Source organism: Copadichromis virginalis, linkage group LG2, assembly GCF_057382275.1.
Source record: "Copadichromis virginalis isolate Kocher_CV1m ecotype Utaka linkage group LG2, C_Virginalis_male_GT1.1, whole genome shotgun sequence".
In the NCBI taxonomy this organism is placed as follows: domain Eukaryota; kingdom Metazoa; phylum Chordata; class Actinopteri; order Cichliformes; family Cichlidae; genus Copadichromis; species Copadichromis virginalis.
Genome location: NC_140619.1, coordinates 9,964,205 through 9,981,735, shown reverse-complemented (window position 1 = coordinate 9,981,735; position 17,531 = coordinate 9,964,205). Strand labels below are relative to the sequence as shown.

At 40.3% G+C, this 17,531-nt stretch overlaps 1 protein-coding gene across 1 annotated transcript; it reads left to right on the top strand.

Annotated features, from left to right (window-relative positions):
* The first annotated feature begins 749 nt into the window (after positions 1-749).
* Positions 750-2,467, top strand: LOC146716982 (TBC1 domain family member 2A-like). The gene is made up of 4 exons (XM_085470588.1): positions 750-920; positions 1,005-1,190; positions 1,815-1,936; positions 2,266-2,467. The coding sequence occupies exons 1-4, from the start codon at positions 750-752 to the stop codon at positions 2,465-2,467; spliced, it is 681 nt and encodes a 226-aa protein (XP_085326714.1).
* Positions 2,468-17,531: the final 15,064 nt, after the last annotated feature.

Genomic DNA, 17,531 nt, shown 5'->3' with positions numbered 1-17,531 from the left:
CAGATGTAATGACAAAGCCTGCAACAAAAGTTAAGCTGTTCAAGTTTGAGAAGTTTATGTTTGGGCATTAACATGGTATACGAACATGTATACAGTACTGAGGAAGAAACCTTTTGTTTGTTGTTTTTTTTGTTTACTTAAGAGCATCATAATATGAGAGCAAGTGGGGGTGTTGAAATAAGAAGAGAAAATGCTCTCAATTATGGAGACAGTCAAATGGTTTATTTATGTTTGATGTGTGCTTTACATTTGTGTGGCTGTTAATAAAGTTAGCGCGCTCTAGGGGGCGTATGCGTTCATCAAAAAATGGCCGAAGGCTGATGTGTGATTATTCCTCCCAAAATGTCGTTGATGAAGTTAGCTATGCACGTTAGATTTTACTGCGCATTTTCATACCTCTGCCAACAGAGTGCTTTATCCGCACCTGAGCACAGGTGGCTCCTCCTCCTTCCTGTTGGGAATGCTGGCGAGCACTCAGTAATCCTGTTCTGTTTCCAGCTGTGTGAGAAGAGTCGGACAGCTCCTAATCCTGCCTCCAGGCAGGTCCAGCTGGACCTTCACCGAACCCTGACGACCAATCAGCACTTCTCCTCGCCGTCCAGCCCCGCCCTCCAGCCCCACCCTTCAGCCCTGCCCTCCAGCAGCTCCGCCGCATCCTTCTGGCCTTCTCCGGGCATAACCCTGCCATTGGCTACTGCCAGGTACTCAACAGGTCAGAACAAAAGTATAAATTTTATATCTGAGTTCTTATGTGGACCCGCCTTCCAGGCAGAACCTCACCTTCCATCAATGTCCACAGGTTAGCGGCCCTCGCTCTGCTGGTCCTCCAAAGTGACGAAGACGCCTTCTGGTGTCTGGTGGCAGTGGTGGAAGCCATCATGCCTCAGGACTACTACACCAAGAATCTGGTGGCCTCTCAGGTCAGCAGACACACTCACCTGCTTGCCTGCTGTGATCTGTTTTAGTGATCAGTGAGGCTGATCTCTGTGAGTCTTTGTGCTCAGGCGGACCAGCGCGTGCTGAAGGACTTCATGGCGGAGAAGCTTCCTCGCCTGGCATCTCACTTTGAGGATCACAACATTGACGTCTCTCTGGTCACCTTCAACTGGTTCCTGGTGGTTTTTGTGGAGAGTCTGCCCAGCGACATCCTGATGCCTCTGTGGGACGCCTTCCTGTATGAGGGTACCAAGGTACCATACACCCGAACACACCATGACAGAAATGCAGACAACACTTGAATGCACCACAGTAGTGTCCATGGAAACAAAAATGATTTTGTTTTGACCTTTAGATGTCTTTATTTACATTTTAGGAGTAATAAGACATTGTTTACTAAGCATGGAGAACTGTCATGTGACATGAAATAGGAGTGGGAAAGCAGATCATTCTAGTAACGACCTCACAGTCTACCACAAGCAGTGTAAATCCAGACGATGAGCGGGACAATGGCTTTGGGCTTGTTTCTGCAACGTGACAAATGCAGCACAGCTTTTACATCGTTTGTCTCAGGAAATAAAATCACAGTTCAGACACAGAAATATATACCACACAGGGATAAATGCTGACAACAGCTTCAGCCACGTAGATCCAACCCAAAAGTTTAATTTAAACTTAAAGCTCAACTACCAAGTAAGTTAATATTATCTGGCAACTGAGGAACCAAGTGGCTTATTGGAAATCGATCAGAGCTGTAATGAGTAAAGGGCCCAACTGCACCACAACTGAAAGAGTAATTTTATGACTCACCTCCTCAAAGTTTCCAATTAATTGTGTGGCGTGAGTGTCCTGTTATGAAATGCGTGTCTGTGCTGCAGGTGATCTTCAGATACACTCTGGCTCTGTTCAAATACAAAGAGGACGACATCCTGAAGATTCACGACAGCGTGGAGATCTACCAGTACCTACGCTTCTTCACAAAGACCGTCTCCAATGCCAGGTACGCACTCGCCTCCACCCGCCTTAATCTACGAGCTGTTACACTCTCAGAAGTGTAGCGGATGTAGCTGTTGAATCTTTGAGCTTCAAACCCTTTTTACTGAAATTTTGTGAGAAGTTTAAATTTCCCTGATCACAGTAACAACGATTTAAAGATTTTTAAGTATCTGCAGCTCTCGGATACATGTGGTCCAGTCAGTCCAGTATTTCCTGCTCAAACTGCAGTACCTGAAGTATCAAGCAGCATAAAACAGAAACACTCAAGCTGATCAGTTTCCAGTTCCTCTGTGTTGGTGATCGAGTCCTTTCCACCTGCGTGTGTCCATGCAGGAAGCTGACCAGCATCGCCTTCAACGACATGAACCCATTCCCCAGCCGGCTGCTGAGGAACCGGCGAGTGCTCCACCTGGAGCGCCTGCAGGCAGAGCTGCGTGAGCTGGAGGAGCAGCACAAGGAGTTCATCACCGAGAGCGTCGTACGGAAAGACAAAGAGCTCGACGTCATGGTGAGCGAGGACGACGAGGATCTCTGATCACATGGGACGCTTCAGCTGCTCACTTCGAGACGACGATGAGTTTTCCATGAGTTCAAGAGAATTTCACTAAACCGGCTGTTAACTGGTTTCCTTCACACCAAACATAGGATTGTGTCAGGTTCACCATCTCTACTAACACTACAAGGAAACAGACGCATACAGATTTAACTGCATCACATCTCTGAAACAAGCTTGCAGTAAACAAATGTGTACTGTGTTCACGTGTGTAATAAGTCAGGCTGCAGAAATGTGCAGATGTATTTCAGTGAATTCATTTGGATTAATATGTGATAGCTTATTTATTTCATTGCATCTTTTGCTTTATACCTAAAAATGCGTGACATTTCTAAATGTAGTCACATCCCTATGAAACATGGTTGATTATCAGCTGTAGTCACAGCTGGTGATAAAGTAATTAAATGTCCAGCTATTCAAAAATAGGGCATTCTGCACAATGAGTACTTTTTGGTACTTGAAGTATATTTTGATGCTGATGCTTCAGGGCATTGTGCTGCATTGTCGACGCTCTCTGGGCTTCCGGTTAGAACGACCTCACAGTGTTTTATTTTGATCTGGTGTAAAGTGCATTGTGCAGAAATGACAGCATGATAGTCACATGATAAAACTGACTTTTCTTTTTTTTTTTAAATTTTACTGGGTGTGCATCTTGTTCAAATGTCTTTTTCAGCATTTGTACATAAATATTCTGTATATAAATATTTGATTTTCATTTATTTTACAGAGTCCTTTATTTTGTTTCACAAATATGACATTCATGTCAAATGACATCTGCAGACTTTATAATGACCAGCAGGGGGCAGTGTATTGCAGTCTATGAGAACATTTACTGAGACCTGTTTCATGCACTAGTTTCATGTCTCATTGAATCCAACATGATGTTGATTTTGTAAATTAAGGTCACATCTTCATCACATCTAATTTCAAAACACTGATCAATTTTTTAAAAAAATGAATTCCATACCAATTGCAGGAATAAAATAGGAATAAATAACAAACGAGAAATACATACAAAACAAGAGAAAGGCACACATGAGAGAACAGGTCACATGACAGCACAGCATTATCTACCCACAATTTGAACTAAATAACAGATAGCACAGGCAATGAAAACAAACGGAAATCAGAATAAATTTAAAAACTTTTATTGATGTTAACTTGAAGTGCTGAATTAGCCCTGTTGTCAGTTCAAATCACTTCAATCTATAGCGCACTTTAAGGTCTTTAGACCTTGAAAAGGAATACACTGCAAGGTAAGCTTGCAGCATCTTACTTTAAGGTCAACTGTGAAACTTTGTGGAAAGCCTGAGACAAGTTGATGAGTCAGTGAAGCGCACTTCCTTCTGATGACGGCTATACTGAGGTGAGTTTTTAAGCATATCCTGAACTTTATTCATTATTAGACTTCTGACACCTGGCAAATAAACTCTCATGCGATATGAGAACATAACAGCAAAAAGCCAGTAGCTGGTACATGAATGGATAAAAATGGGATGCAAATGGAATGTGAAGGCAACAGGTAGTAGGGTGAATTAGGGTTTCGTGTGGTCTTCAGTGCATGAATTTTATTGCCACTTTATTTCAACTTTTTATTAATGTACTCAAAAGAAAAACAAGAACCACAAAGGAGATTCTTGTGATTCTTGTTTGTGCTATCTGTTTGTGAAAGAAAGCACATTTTACCACATCATACTGTGTTTGCTGCCATTTATTTTACTCGTCCTGCCTGAGTGTCTGGGCTGCGTTTGTCTGTGCACCTTTGTTCTGGCCTTCTGCTGATGGGTTTCACATGCTGGGCTTTCCCTCTTGGTCCACACCCAGCAGCCTGCTGCTGACCACACACAGCCTACAAACTGATCCATCCATGCATCCATCCATGCATGCATGGCCTGGTTATTGTTGAGTTATCACCTCCAGCTCCTTGCTCATAACCAGGTAGATACTGGGCTGGGCCTGATCTCTGAGCTCAATAACAATGACAAAAATGCCAAACACTTTACTCTTCATGGTAAAAAATGTTTATAATACAGTAAAAACTGGATGTAGCCAAAATCAGTGTTTTATATACAGTGTAAGTGAACAACATTGCTACACTGCTGGTGTTTGATTGATAGAGGCTTTCTTTATAAGAACTATGATATCATTTCTTTTGCTGATTAACAGTTTTTATATAATTTTTATATCATTTATAGCTTTCAAGAAGCCAAAGATCACTGGACGAAAAGACTACAGACCTGTGGCTCTGACATCTGGTCAGGAAGTCTTTTGAGCGCCTGGTTCTCTCCTATCTTAAGACCCTCACGGCCCCCCTCCTGGACCCCCTGCAGTTTGCATACAGAGCCAACAGGTCTGTAGACGATGCCATCAACATGGCCCTACACTTTGTCCTGCAGAATCTATGCTAGGATCCTGTTTGTGGACTTCAGCTCTACCTTCAACACCATCCTTTCAGACCTTCTTCAAGGATTGCTTTCCCAGATGAATGTGCCTGATCCCATCTGCCGGTGGATCACTGACTTCCTGACGGACAGGAAGCAACCAGTGAGGCTGGGGAAGAATGTCTTGGACTCCCGGACCATCAGCACGAGCTCCCCTCAGGGCTGTGTTCTTTCTTCTATGCCCTTCTCCCTGTACACCAACTGCCGCACCTCCAACCACCAGTCTGTCAAATTAATTAAGCTTGCAGATGACACCACCATTATTGGACTCCTCTCAGACGGGGATAAGTCTGCCTACAGGATGGAGGCTGAACATCTGGTGTCCTGATGCAGCCGCAACAACCAGGTGCTGAATAAGTGTTATTTTCATTTACCACTGGCCCAAGTACATTTTTATTGGCTTGTGAACAAAGCTGTAGTTTTTGTATTTTTAAATATTAACGCAATTTAATTGAGACATTATTTATATTATTTCACTTTCAATGTGAAAAATGCTGGAAAAACGTTGAAAATAATGGTCACCCCTGTTCGCTGCAATGTAAAATAGTACAACTGCTGTCAGCCTTCATTAAGTTGCATCATTTAAACATTTGCATATTTTTATTCAACTTCTGCAGGATGCTTTGATGAAAGACTCCCTTTTCCCAAGTAGAGGCTTTACTAGAGGTCACAGGAACAGCACTGCTGTTTTGGATGCGGAAAAATGTTGTCTTTCACTCTACCTGAGCTCAGTGTTTCAGTAAGGGCTCCGCCTCATTGTAGCTGACGCTGAAATGTTTGTGTGGGTTGCCATGACAACACCAGAAGTGCATCTGAGATCGTGTCCAAATTCATGGGCTGCATCCTCCTGAGGACTCGGTGTTCTGACAAAACGTCTTACTTTGGCAAAACGTCCTACCGTAAGTAGTTCATGCGTTCTCGGCGGCTCTAGTGACCCTCGAACTCTCGGCTAGCTATCGAGGTGGTGGATAACATACGTCTCCCCCACAAGAGCACGAACCTACAACTTTTCTACTACTGGTTTTACAAGGCGTACACGGTAAAAACATTATGCTGTTATTTGTTAAGCACTTGTGCACCTTGTGAAAAGAAATAAGTGGCTGAGATGGATGTCATATGTGCTATTGATATTATTTTACTCGTTTCTAGTTTTCACGGTGCTCCATGATTGTGAGAGGAATAAAAAAGAATTGTGGACATCAGTACGAAGCATGGATTCTTTTGACCAGAGTAGATACACTGGTCCCTTGAATATACTAATCTTTTTGAGGTGGGTGACTGTTCCTGTGTATTTACAGAAACAATGGTTGTGATAACCTCAGCTGTTTCAGAGGGTGACTGTTCGTTGCTTTGCGCACTTTTAAATCTGTATACAATGGTTTGTTCCCTTTTTGTGTTCTGAGGTTTAAACAAAGATGTACTAGATGTATTATACCGGTCCCTCGAATCTACAAATCTTTTAGATGTGGATGACTGTTCATTTTCATCTGTGTTTACAGAAATACTGGGTGTTGGAACCTCAGTAGTTTCTTTTTGGCTGACAGACTCTGGAGCTGTACAAGAGGAATAAAGAGCTGCAATGCTTTTGTGAACCTGACCTGGGAAGGGAGAGAAATATATTTTTGTTTTGTTTTTGTTTGTCTTCTTGTTTTATTTGATTCCTTGTGGGATTTGGATCCAACAAGTAAAGTATGCATATTATGCACACACACAAACACACATGCAGCTATTACCATTTCTTGTATTCTTGAATAAAGACATTGATCTGACACATTTAAAATGCAGCCAATTGTTTTTATTGTTATATTATTAAGAAAAAAGAAAAGGTGGGGGGATGTAAAGAAGAGCTTAAAGGGCTAGAGGAGAGAAAACCCCAACAATTAGCAGGGCATTTTTTTACTTGGACAAATTGTTAATAAAGTTTCCATATCTGTAACAATGATGACAATATAATTGTTTATAAACAATTATATTGACAATTATATGTGTCCAGTATGTTGGCTCATTTTCTTTTACTTTTTGCATTTGAAAATAAAAGTTGGGCTGATTTTGACACCATTACAAGAAGTGTTGTTAATGATTCTTTTTGAATTAAAATCAGGTTACCACAAATTGTTTTTTAATTTAATTTCATTTGAAATGTTTGTCAGTGGGTAAACAATTCGTAATGCAAAGTCAGAAACATCGAGTTATTCTTGTACTGCATGCTTGCAATAAATAAGTTGTCCTAACAGTCAGTCAAAGGAGCTTGGAAAGAAAAGCGTCTGGACTTCTTTGAGTTGAAGTGACTGATATATATATTTTTTGTCTGTTTGTTTTGTTGGTTTTTGTTTTTTGCCCTTTATCACCATTCCTCTTCCCTGCTGTTTTTCTTTCCCTCTTTCTTTCTCCCCTTTCTTTCCCCCAGTCATGTCTGTCCTATGTGTAGCAAGTGAAAATAAAATAAACAATAAAAACAAAGGTGAATCAAATAGACCAATACGGCAAGGCCGGGATGGTCCATTTGGTAAAGTAAATCCGTTAGTTATATTTAACATAATGTTAAATGGCAACATTCTGTTTACAATGTTACCATTTCACATTATGTTAAATGGTAACATTCTGTTTACAATGTTACCATTTTACATTGTGTTAAATGGTAACATTCTGTTTACAATGTTACCATTTTACATTGTGTTAAATGGTAACATTCTGTTTACAATGTTACCATTTTACATTGTGTTAAATGGTAACATTCTGTTTACAATGTTACCATTTTACATTGTGTTAAATGGTAACATTCTGTTTACAATGTTACCATTTAACATTATGTTAAATGGTAACATTCTGTTTACAATGTTACCATTAACACCGTCGATCTTCACTGACATGATGCGATCCGATATGCGGGTAACTTCGACCACGTTGTGCCGGAGCTTTATTATTAGACTTCTGACACCTGGCAAATAAACTCTCATGCGATATGAGAACATAACAGCAAAAAGCCAGTAGCTGGTACATGAATGGATAACAATGGGATGCAAATGGAATGTGAAGGCAACAGGTAGTAGGGTGAATTAGGGTTTCGTGTGGTCTTCAGTGCATGAATTTTATTGCCACTTTATTTCAACTTTTTATTAATGTACTCAAAAGAAAAACAAGAACCACAAAGGAGATTCTTGTGATTCTTGTTTGTGCTATCTGTTTGTGAAAGAAAGCACATTTTACCACATCATACTGTGTTTGCTGCCATTTATTTTACTCGTCCTGCCTGAGTGTCTGGGCTGCGTTTGTCTGTGCACCTTTATTCTGGCCTTCTGCTGATGGGTTTCACATGCTGGGCTTTCCCTCTTGGTCCACACCCAGCAGCCTGCTGCTGACCACACACAGCCTACAAACTGATCCATCCATGCATCCATCCATGCATGCATGGCCTGGTTATTGTTGAGTTATCACCTCCAGCTCCTTGCTCATAACCAGGTAGATACTGGGCTGGGCCTGATCTCTGAGCTCAATAACAATGACAAAAATGCCAAACACTTTACTCTTCATGGTAAAAAATGTTTATAATACAGTAAAAACTGGATGTAGCCAAAATCAGTGTTTTATATACAGTGTAAGTGAACAACATTGCTACACTGCTGGTGTTTGATTGATAGAGGCTTTCTTTATAAGAACTATGATATCATTTCTTTTGCTGATTAACAGTTTTTATATAATTTTTATATCATTTATAGCTTTCAAGAAGCCAAAGATCACTGGACGAAAAGACTACAGACCTGTGGCTCTGACATCTGGTCAGGAAGTCTTTTGAGCGCCTGGTTCTCTCCTATCTTAAGACCCTCACGGCCCCCCTCCTGGACCCCCTGCAGTTTGCATACAGAGCCAACAGGTCTGTAGACGATGCCATCAACATGGCCCTACACTTTGTCCTGCAGAATCTATGCTAGGATCCTGTTTGTGGACTTCAGCTCTACCTTCAACACCATCCTTTCAGACCTTCTTCAAGGATTGCTTTCCCAGATGAATGTGCCTGATCCCATCTGCCGGTGGATCACTGACTTCCTGACGGACAGGAAGCAACCAGTGAGGCTGGGGAAGAATGTCTTGGACTCCCGGACCATCAGCACGAGCTCCCCTCAGGGCTGTGTTCTTTCTTCTATGCCCTTCTCCCTGTACACCAACTGCCGCACCTCCAACCACCAGTCTGTCAAATTAATTAAGCTTGCAGATGACACCACCATTATTGGACTCCTCTCAGACGGGGATAAGTCTGCCTACAGGATGGAGGCTGAACATCTGGTGTCCTGATGCAGCCGCAACAACCAGGTGCTGAATAAGTGTTATTTTCATTTACCACTGGCCCAAGTACATTTTTATTGGCTTGTGAACAAAGCTGTAGTTTTTGTATTTTTAAATATTAACGCAATTTAATTGAGACATTATTTATATTATTTCACTTTCAATGTGAAAAATGCTGGAAAAACGTTGAAAATAATGGTCACCCCTGTTCGCTGCAATGTAAAATAGTACAACTGCTGTCAGCCTTCATTAAGTTGCATCATTTAAACATTTGCATATTTTTATTCAACTTCTGCAGGATGCTTTGATGAAAGACTCCCTTTTCCCAAGTAGAGGCTTTACTAGAGGTCACAGGAACAGCACTGCTGTTTTGGATGCGGAAAAATGTTGTCTTTCACTCTACCTGAGCTCAGTGTTTCAGTAAGGGCTCCGCCTCATTGTAGCTGACGCTGAAATGTTTGTGTGGGTTGCCATGACAACACCAGAAGTGCATCTGAGATCGTGTCCAAATTCATGGGCTGCATCCTCCTGAGGACTCGGTGTTCTGACAAAACGTCTTACTTTGGCAAAACGTCCTACCGTAAGTAGTTCATGCGTTCTCGGCGGCTCTAGTGACCCTCGAACTCTCGGCTAGCTATCGAGGTGGTGGATAACATACGTCTCCCCCACAAGAGCACGAACCTACAACTTTTCTACTACTGGTTTTACAAGGCGTACACGGTAAAAACATTATGCTGTTATTTGTTAAGCACTTGTGCACCTTGTGAAAAGAAATAAGTGGCTGAGATGGATGTCATATGTGCTATTGATATTATTTTACTCGTTTCTAGTTTTCACGGTGCTCCATGATTGTGAGAGGAATAAAAAAGAATTGTGGACATCAGTACGAAGCATGGATTCTTTTGACCAGAGTAGATACACTGGTCCCTTGAATATACTAATCTTTTTGAGGTGGGTGACTGTTCCTGTGTATTTACAGAAACAATGGTTGTGATAACCTCAGCTGTTTCAGAGGGTGACTGTTCGTTGCTTTGCGCACTTTTAAATCTGTATACAATGGTTTGTTCCCTTTTTGTGTTCTGAGGTTTAAACAAAGATGTACTAGATGTATTATACCGGTCCCTCGAATCTACAAATCTTTTAGATGTGGATGACTGTTCATTTTCATCTGTGTTTACAGAAATACTGGGTGTTGGAACCTCAGTAGTTTCTTTTTGGCTGACAGACTCTGGAGCTGTACAAGAGGAATAAAGAGCTGCAATGCTTTTGTGAACCTGACCTGGGAAGGGAGAGAAATATATTTTTGTTTTGTTTTTGTTTGTCTTCTTGTTTTATTTGATTCCTTGTGGGATTTGGATCCAACAAGTAAAGTATGCATATTATGCACACACACAAACACACATGCAGCTATTACCATTTCTTGTATTCTTGAATAAAGACATTGATCTGACACATTTAAAATGCAGCCAATTGTTTTTATTGTTATATTATTAAGAAAAAAGAAAAGGTGGGGGGATGTAAAGAAGAGCTTAAAGGGCTAGAGGAGAGAAAACCCCAACAATTAGCAGGGCATTTTTTTACTTGGACAAATTGTTAATAAAGTTTCCATATCTGTAACAATGATGACAATATAATTGTTTATAAACAATTATATTGACAATTATATGTGTCCAGTATGTTGGCTCATTTTCTTTTACTTTTTGCATTTGAAAATAAAAGTTGGGCTGATTTTGACACCATTACAAGAAGTGTTGTTAATGATTCTTTTTGAATTAAAATCAGGTTACCACAAATTGTTTTTTAATTTAATTTCATTTGAAATGTTTGTCAGTGGGTAAACAATTCGTAATGCAAAGTCAGAAACATCGAGTTATTCTTGTACTGCATGCTTGCAATAAATAAGTTGTCCTAACAGTCAGTCAAAGGAGCTTGGAAAGAAAAGCGTCTGGACTTCTTTGAGTTGAAGTGACTGATATATATATTTTTTGTCTGTTTGTTTTGTTGGTTTTTGTTTTTTGCCCTTTATCACCATTCCTCTTCCCTGCTGTTTTTCTTTCCCTCTTTCTTTCTCCCCTTTCTTTCCCCCAGTCATGTCTGTCCTATGTGTAGCAAGTGAAAATAAAATAAACAATAAAAACAAAGGTGAATCAAATAGACCAATACGGCAAGGCCGGGATGGTCCATTTGGTAAAGTAAATCCGTTAGTTATATTTAACATAATGTTAAATGGCAACATTCTGTTTACAATGTTACCATTTCACATTATGTTAAATGGTAACATTCTGTTTACAATGTTACCATTTTACATTGTGTTAAATGGTAACATTCTGTTTACAATGTTACCATTTTACATTGTGTTAAATGGTAACATTCTGTTTACAATGTTACCATTTTACATTGTGTTAAATGGTAACATTCTGTTTACAATGTTACCATTTTACATTGTGTTAAATGGTAACATTCTGTTTACAATGTTACCATTTAACATTATGTTAAATGGTAACATTCTGTTTACAATGTTACCATTAACACCGTCGATCTTCACTGACATGATGCGATCCGATATGCGGGTAACTTCGACCACGTTGTGCCGGAGCTTTATTATTAGACTTCTGACACCTGGCAAATAAACTCTCATGCGATATGAGAACATAACAGCAAAAAGCCAGTAGCTGGTACATGAATGGATAACAATGGGATGCAAATGGAATGTGAAGGCAACAGGTAGTAGGGTGAATTAGGGTTTCGTGTGGTCTTCAGTGCATGAATTTTATTGCCACTTTATTTCAACTTTTTATTAATGTACTCAAAAGAAAAACAAGAACCACAAAGGAGATTCTTGTGATTCTTGTTTGTGCTATCTGTTTGTGAAAGAAAGCACATTTTACCACATCATACTGTGTTTGCTGCCATTTATTTTACTCGTCCTGCCTGAGTGTCTGGGCTGCGTTTGTCTGTGCACCTTTATTCTGGCCTTCTGCTGATGGGTTTCACATGCTGGGCTTTCCCTCTTGGTCCACACCCAGCAGCCTGCTGCTGACCACACACAGCCTACAAACTGATCCATCCATGCATCCATCCATGCATGCATGGCCTGGTTATTGTTGAGTTATCACCTCCAGCTCCTTGCTCATAACCAGGTAGATACTGGGCTGGGCCTGATCTCTGAGCTCAATAACAATGACAAAAATGCCAAACACTTTACTCTTCATGGTAAAAAATGTTTATAATACAGTAAAAACTGGATGTAGCCAAAATCAGTGTTTTATATACAGTGTAAGTGAACAACATTGCTACACTGCTGGTGTTTGATTGATAGAGGCTTTCTTTATAAGAACTATGATATCATTTCTTTTGCTGATTAACAGTTTTTATATAATTTTTATATCATTTATAGCTTTCAAGAAGCCAAAGATCACTGGACGAAAAGACTACAGACCTGTGGCTCTGACATCTGGTCAGGAAGTCTTTTGAGCGCCTGGTTCTCTCCTATCTTAAGACCCTCACGGCCCCCCTCCTGGACCCCCTGCAGTTTGCATACAGAGCCAACAGGTCTGTAGACGATGCCATCAACATGGCCCTACACTTTGTCCTGCAGAATCTATGCTAGGATCCTGTTTGTGGACTTCAGCTCTACCTTCAACACCATCCTTTCAGACCTTCTTCAAGGATTGCTTTCCCAGATGAATGTGCCTGATCCCATCTGCCGGTGGATCACTGACTTCCTGACGGACAGGAAGCAACCAGTGAGGCTGGGGAAGAATGTCTTGGACTCCCGGACCATCAGCACGAGCTCCCCTCAGGGCTGTGTTCTTTCTTCTATGCCCTTCTCCCTGTACACCAACTGCCGCACCTCCAACCACCAGTCTGTCAAATTAATTAAGCTTGCAGATGACACCACCATTATTGGACTCCTCTCAGACGGGGATAAGTCTGCCTACAGGATGGAGGCTGAACATCTGGTGTCCTGATGCAGCCGCAACAACCAGGTGCTGAATAAGTGTTATTTTCATTTACCACTGGCCCAAGTACATTTTTATTGGCTTGTGAACAAAGCTGTAGTTTTTGTATTTTTAAATATTAACGCAATTTAATTGAGACATTATTTATATTATTTCACTTTCAATGTGAAAAATGCTGGAAAAACGTTGAAAATAATGGTCACCCCTGTTCGCTGCAATGTAAAATAGTACAACTGCTGTCAGCCTTCATTAAGTTGCATCATTTAAACATTTGCATATTTTTATTCAACTTCTGCAGGATGCTTTGATGAAAGACTCCCTTTTCCCAAGTAGAGGCTTTACTAGAGGTCACAGGAACAGCGCTGCTGTTTTGGATGCGGAAAAATGTTGTCTTTCACTCTACCTGAGCTCAGTGTTTCAGTAAGGGCTCCGCCTCATTGTAGCTGACGCTGAAATGTTTGTGTGGGTTGCCATGACAACACCAGAAGTGCATCTGAGATCGTGTCCAAATTCATGGGCTGCATCCTCCTGAGGACTCGGTGTTCTGACAAAACGTCTTACTTTGGCAAAACGTCCTACCGTAAGTAGTTCATGCGTTCTCGGCGGCTCTAGTGACCCTCGAACTCTCGGCTAGCTATCGAGGTGGTGGATAACATACGTCTCCCCCACAAGAGCACGAACCTACAACTTTTCTACTACTGGTTTTACAAGGCGTACACGGTAAAAACATTATGCTGTTATTTGTTAAGCACTTGTGCACCTTGTGAAAAGAAATAAGTGGCTGAGATGGATGTCATATGTGCTATTGATATTATTTTACTTGTTTCTAGTTTTCACGGTGCTCCATGATTGTGAGAGGAATAAAAAAGAATTGTGGACATCAGTACGAAGCATGGATTCTTTTGACCAGAGTAGATACACTGGTCCCTTGAATATACTAATCTTTTTGAGGTGGGTGACTGTTCCTGTGTATTTACAGAAACAATGGTTGTGATAACCTCAGCTGTTTCAGAGGGTGACTGTTCGTTGCTTTGCGCACTTTTAAATCTGTATACAATGGTTTGTTCCCTTTTTGTGTTCTGAGGTTTAAACAAAGATGTACTAGATGTATTATACCGGTCCCTCGAATCTACAAATCTTTTAGATGTGGATGACTGTTCATTTTCATCTGTGTTTACAGAAACACTGGGTGTTGGAACCTCAGTAGTTTCTTTTTGGCTGACAGACTCTGGAGCTGTACAAGAGGAATAAAGAGCTGCAATGCTTTTGTGAACCTGACCTGGGAAGGGAGAGAAATATATTTTTGTTTTGTTTTTGTTTGTCTTCTTGTTTTATTTTATTCCTTGTGGGATTTGGATCCAACAAGTAAAGTATGCATATTATGCACACACACAAACACACATGCAGCTATTACCATTTCTTGTATTCTTGAATAAAGACATTGATCTGACACATTTAAAATGCAGCCAATTGTTTTTATTGTTATATTATTAAGAAAAAAGAAAAGGTGGGGGTGGGGGGATGTAAAGAAGAGCTTAAAGGGCTAGAGGAGAGAAAACCCCAACAATTAGCAGGGCATTTTTTTACTTGGACAAATTGTTAATAAAGTTTCCATATCTGTAACAATGATGACAATATAATTGTTTATAAACAATTATATTGACAATTATATGTGTCCAGTATGTTGGCTCATTTTCTTTTACTTTTTGCATTTGAAAATAAAGGTTGGGCTGATTTTGACACCATTACAAGAAGTGTTGTTAATGATTCTTTTTGAATTAAAATCAGGTTACCACAAATTGTTTTTTAATTTAATTTCATTTGAAATGTTTGTCAGTGGGTAAACAATTCGTAATGCAAAGTCAGAAACATCGAGTTATTCTTGTACTGCATGCTTGCAATAAATAAGTTGTCCTAACAGTCAGTCAAAGGAGCTTGGAAAGAAAAGCGTCTGGACTTCTTTGAGTTGAAGTGACTGATATATATATTTTTTGTCTGTTTGTTTTGTTGGTTTTTGTTTTTTGCCCTTTATCACCATTCCTCTTCCCTGCTGTTTTTCTTTCCCTCTTTCTTTCTCCCCTTTCTTTCCCCCAGTCATGTCTGTCCTATGTGTAGCAAGTGAAAATAAAATAAACAATAAAAACAAAGGTGAATCAAATAGACCAATACGGCAAGGCCGGGATGGTCCATTTGGTAAAGTAAATCCGTTAGTTATATTTAACATAATGTTAAATGGCAACATTCTGTTTACAATGTTACCATTTCACATTATGTTAAATGGTAACATTCTGTTTACAATGTTACCATTTTACATTGTGTTAAATGGTAACATTCTGTTTACAATGTTACCATTTTACATTGTGTTAAATGGTAACATTCTGTTTACAATGTTACCATTTTACATTATGTTAAATGGTAACATTCTGTTTACAATGTTACCATTTTACCTTGTGTTAAATGGTAACATTCTGTTTACAATGTTACCATTTTACCTTGTGTTAAATGGTAACATTCTGTTTACAATGTTACCATTTTACATTGTGTTAAATGGTAACATTCTGTTTACAATGTTACCATTAACACCGTCGATCTTCACTGACATGATGCGATCCGATATGCGGGTAACTTCGACCACGTTGTGCCGGAGCTTTATTATTAGACTTCTGACACCTGGCAAATAAACTCTCATGCGATATGAGAACATAACAGCAAAAAGCCAGTAGCTGGTACATGAATGGATAACAATGGGATGCAAATGGAATGTGAAGGCAACAGGTAGTAGGGTGAATTAGGGTTTCGTGTGGTCTTCAGTGCATGAATTTTATTGCCACTTTATTTCAACTTTTTATTAATGTACTCAAAAGAAAAACAAGAACCACAAAGGAGATTCTTGTGATTCTTGTTTGTGCTATCTGTTTGTGAAAGAAAGCACATTTTACCACATCATACTGTGTTTGCTGCCATTTATTTTACTCGTCCTGCCTGAGTGTCTGGGCTGCGTTTGTCTGTGCACCTTTATTCTGGCCTTCTGCTGATGGGTTTCACATGCTGGGCTTTCCCTCTTGGTCCACACCCAGCAGCCTGCTGCTGACCACACACAGCCTACAAACTGATCCATCCATGCATCCATCCATGCATGCATGGCCTGGTTATTGTTGAGTTATCACCTCCAGCTCCTTGCTCATAACCAGGTAGATACTGGGCTGGGCCTGATCTCTGAGCTCAATAACAATGACAAAAATGCCAAACACTTTACTCTTCATGGTAAAAAATGTTTATAATACAGTAAAAACTGGATGTAGCCAAAATCAGTGTTTTATATACAGTGTAAGTGAACAACATTGCTACACTGCTGGTGTTTGATTGATAGAGGCTTTCTTTATAAGAACTATGATATCATTTCTTTTGCTGATTAACAGTTTTTATATAATTTTTATATCATTTATAGCTTTCAAGAAGCCAAAGATCACTGGACGAAAAGACTACAGACCTGTGGCTCTGACATCTGGTCAGGAAGTCTTTTGAGCGCCTGGTTCTCTCCTATCTTAAGACCCTCACGGCCCCCCTCCTGGACCCCCTGCAGTTTGCATACAGAGCCAACAGGTCTGTAGACGATGCCATCAACATGGCCCTACACTTTGTCCTGCAGAATCTATGCTAGGATCCTGTTTGTGGACTTCAGCTCTACCTTCAACACCATCCTTTCAGACCTTCTTCAAGGATTGCTTTCCCAGATGAATGTGCCTGATCCCATCTGCCGGTGGATCACTGACTTCCTGACGGACAGGAAGCAACCAGTGAGGCTGGGGAAGAATGTCTTGGACTCCCGGACCATCAGCACGAGCTCCCCTCAGGGCTGTGTTCTTTCTTCTATGCCCTTCTCCCTGTACACCAACTGCCGCACCTCCAACCACCAGTCTGTCAAATTAATTAAGCTTGCAGATGACACCACCATTATTGGACTCCTCTCAGACGGGGATAAGTCTGCCTACAGGATGGAGGCTGAACATCTGGTGTCCTGATGCAGCCGCAACAACCAGGTGCTGAATAAGTGTTATTTTCATTTACCACTGGCCCAAGTACATTTTTATTGGCTTGTGAACAAAGCTGTAGTTTTTGTATTTTTAAATATTAACGCAATTTAATTGAGACATTATTTATATTATTTCACTTTCAATGTGAAAAATGCTGGAAAAACGTTGAAAATAATGGTCACCCCTGTTCGCTGCAATGTAAAATAGTACAACTGCTGTCAGCCTTCATTAAGTTGCATCATTTAAACATTTGCATATTTTTATTCAACTTCTGCAGGATGCTTTGATGAAAGACTCCCTTTTCCCAAGTAGAGGCTTTACTAGAGGT

What these genes read in the sequence shown, in the direction of transcription:
- LOC146716982 (XM_085470588.1), top strand. Translation starts at nt 750, where the DNA reads ATGTGGACCCGCCTTCCAGGCAGAACCTCACCTTCCATCAATGTCCAC. An exon ending in TCCTGTATGAGGGTACCAAG is followed by an intron (nt 1,191 to 1,814) that starts GTACCATACACC and finishes TCTGTGCTGCAG; the next exon opens with GTGATCTTCAGATACACTCT. An exon ending in AAGACCGTCTCCAATGCCAG is followed by an intron (nt 1,937 to 2,265) that starts GTACGCACTCGC and finishes GTGTCCATGCAG; the next exon opens with GAAGCTGACCAGCATCGCCT.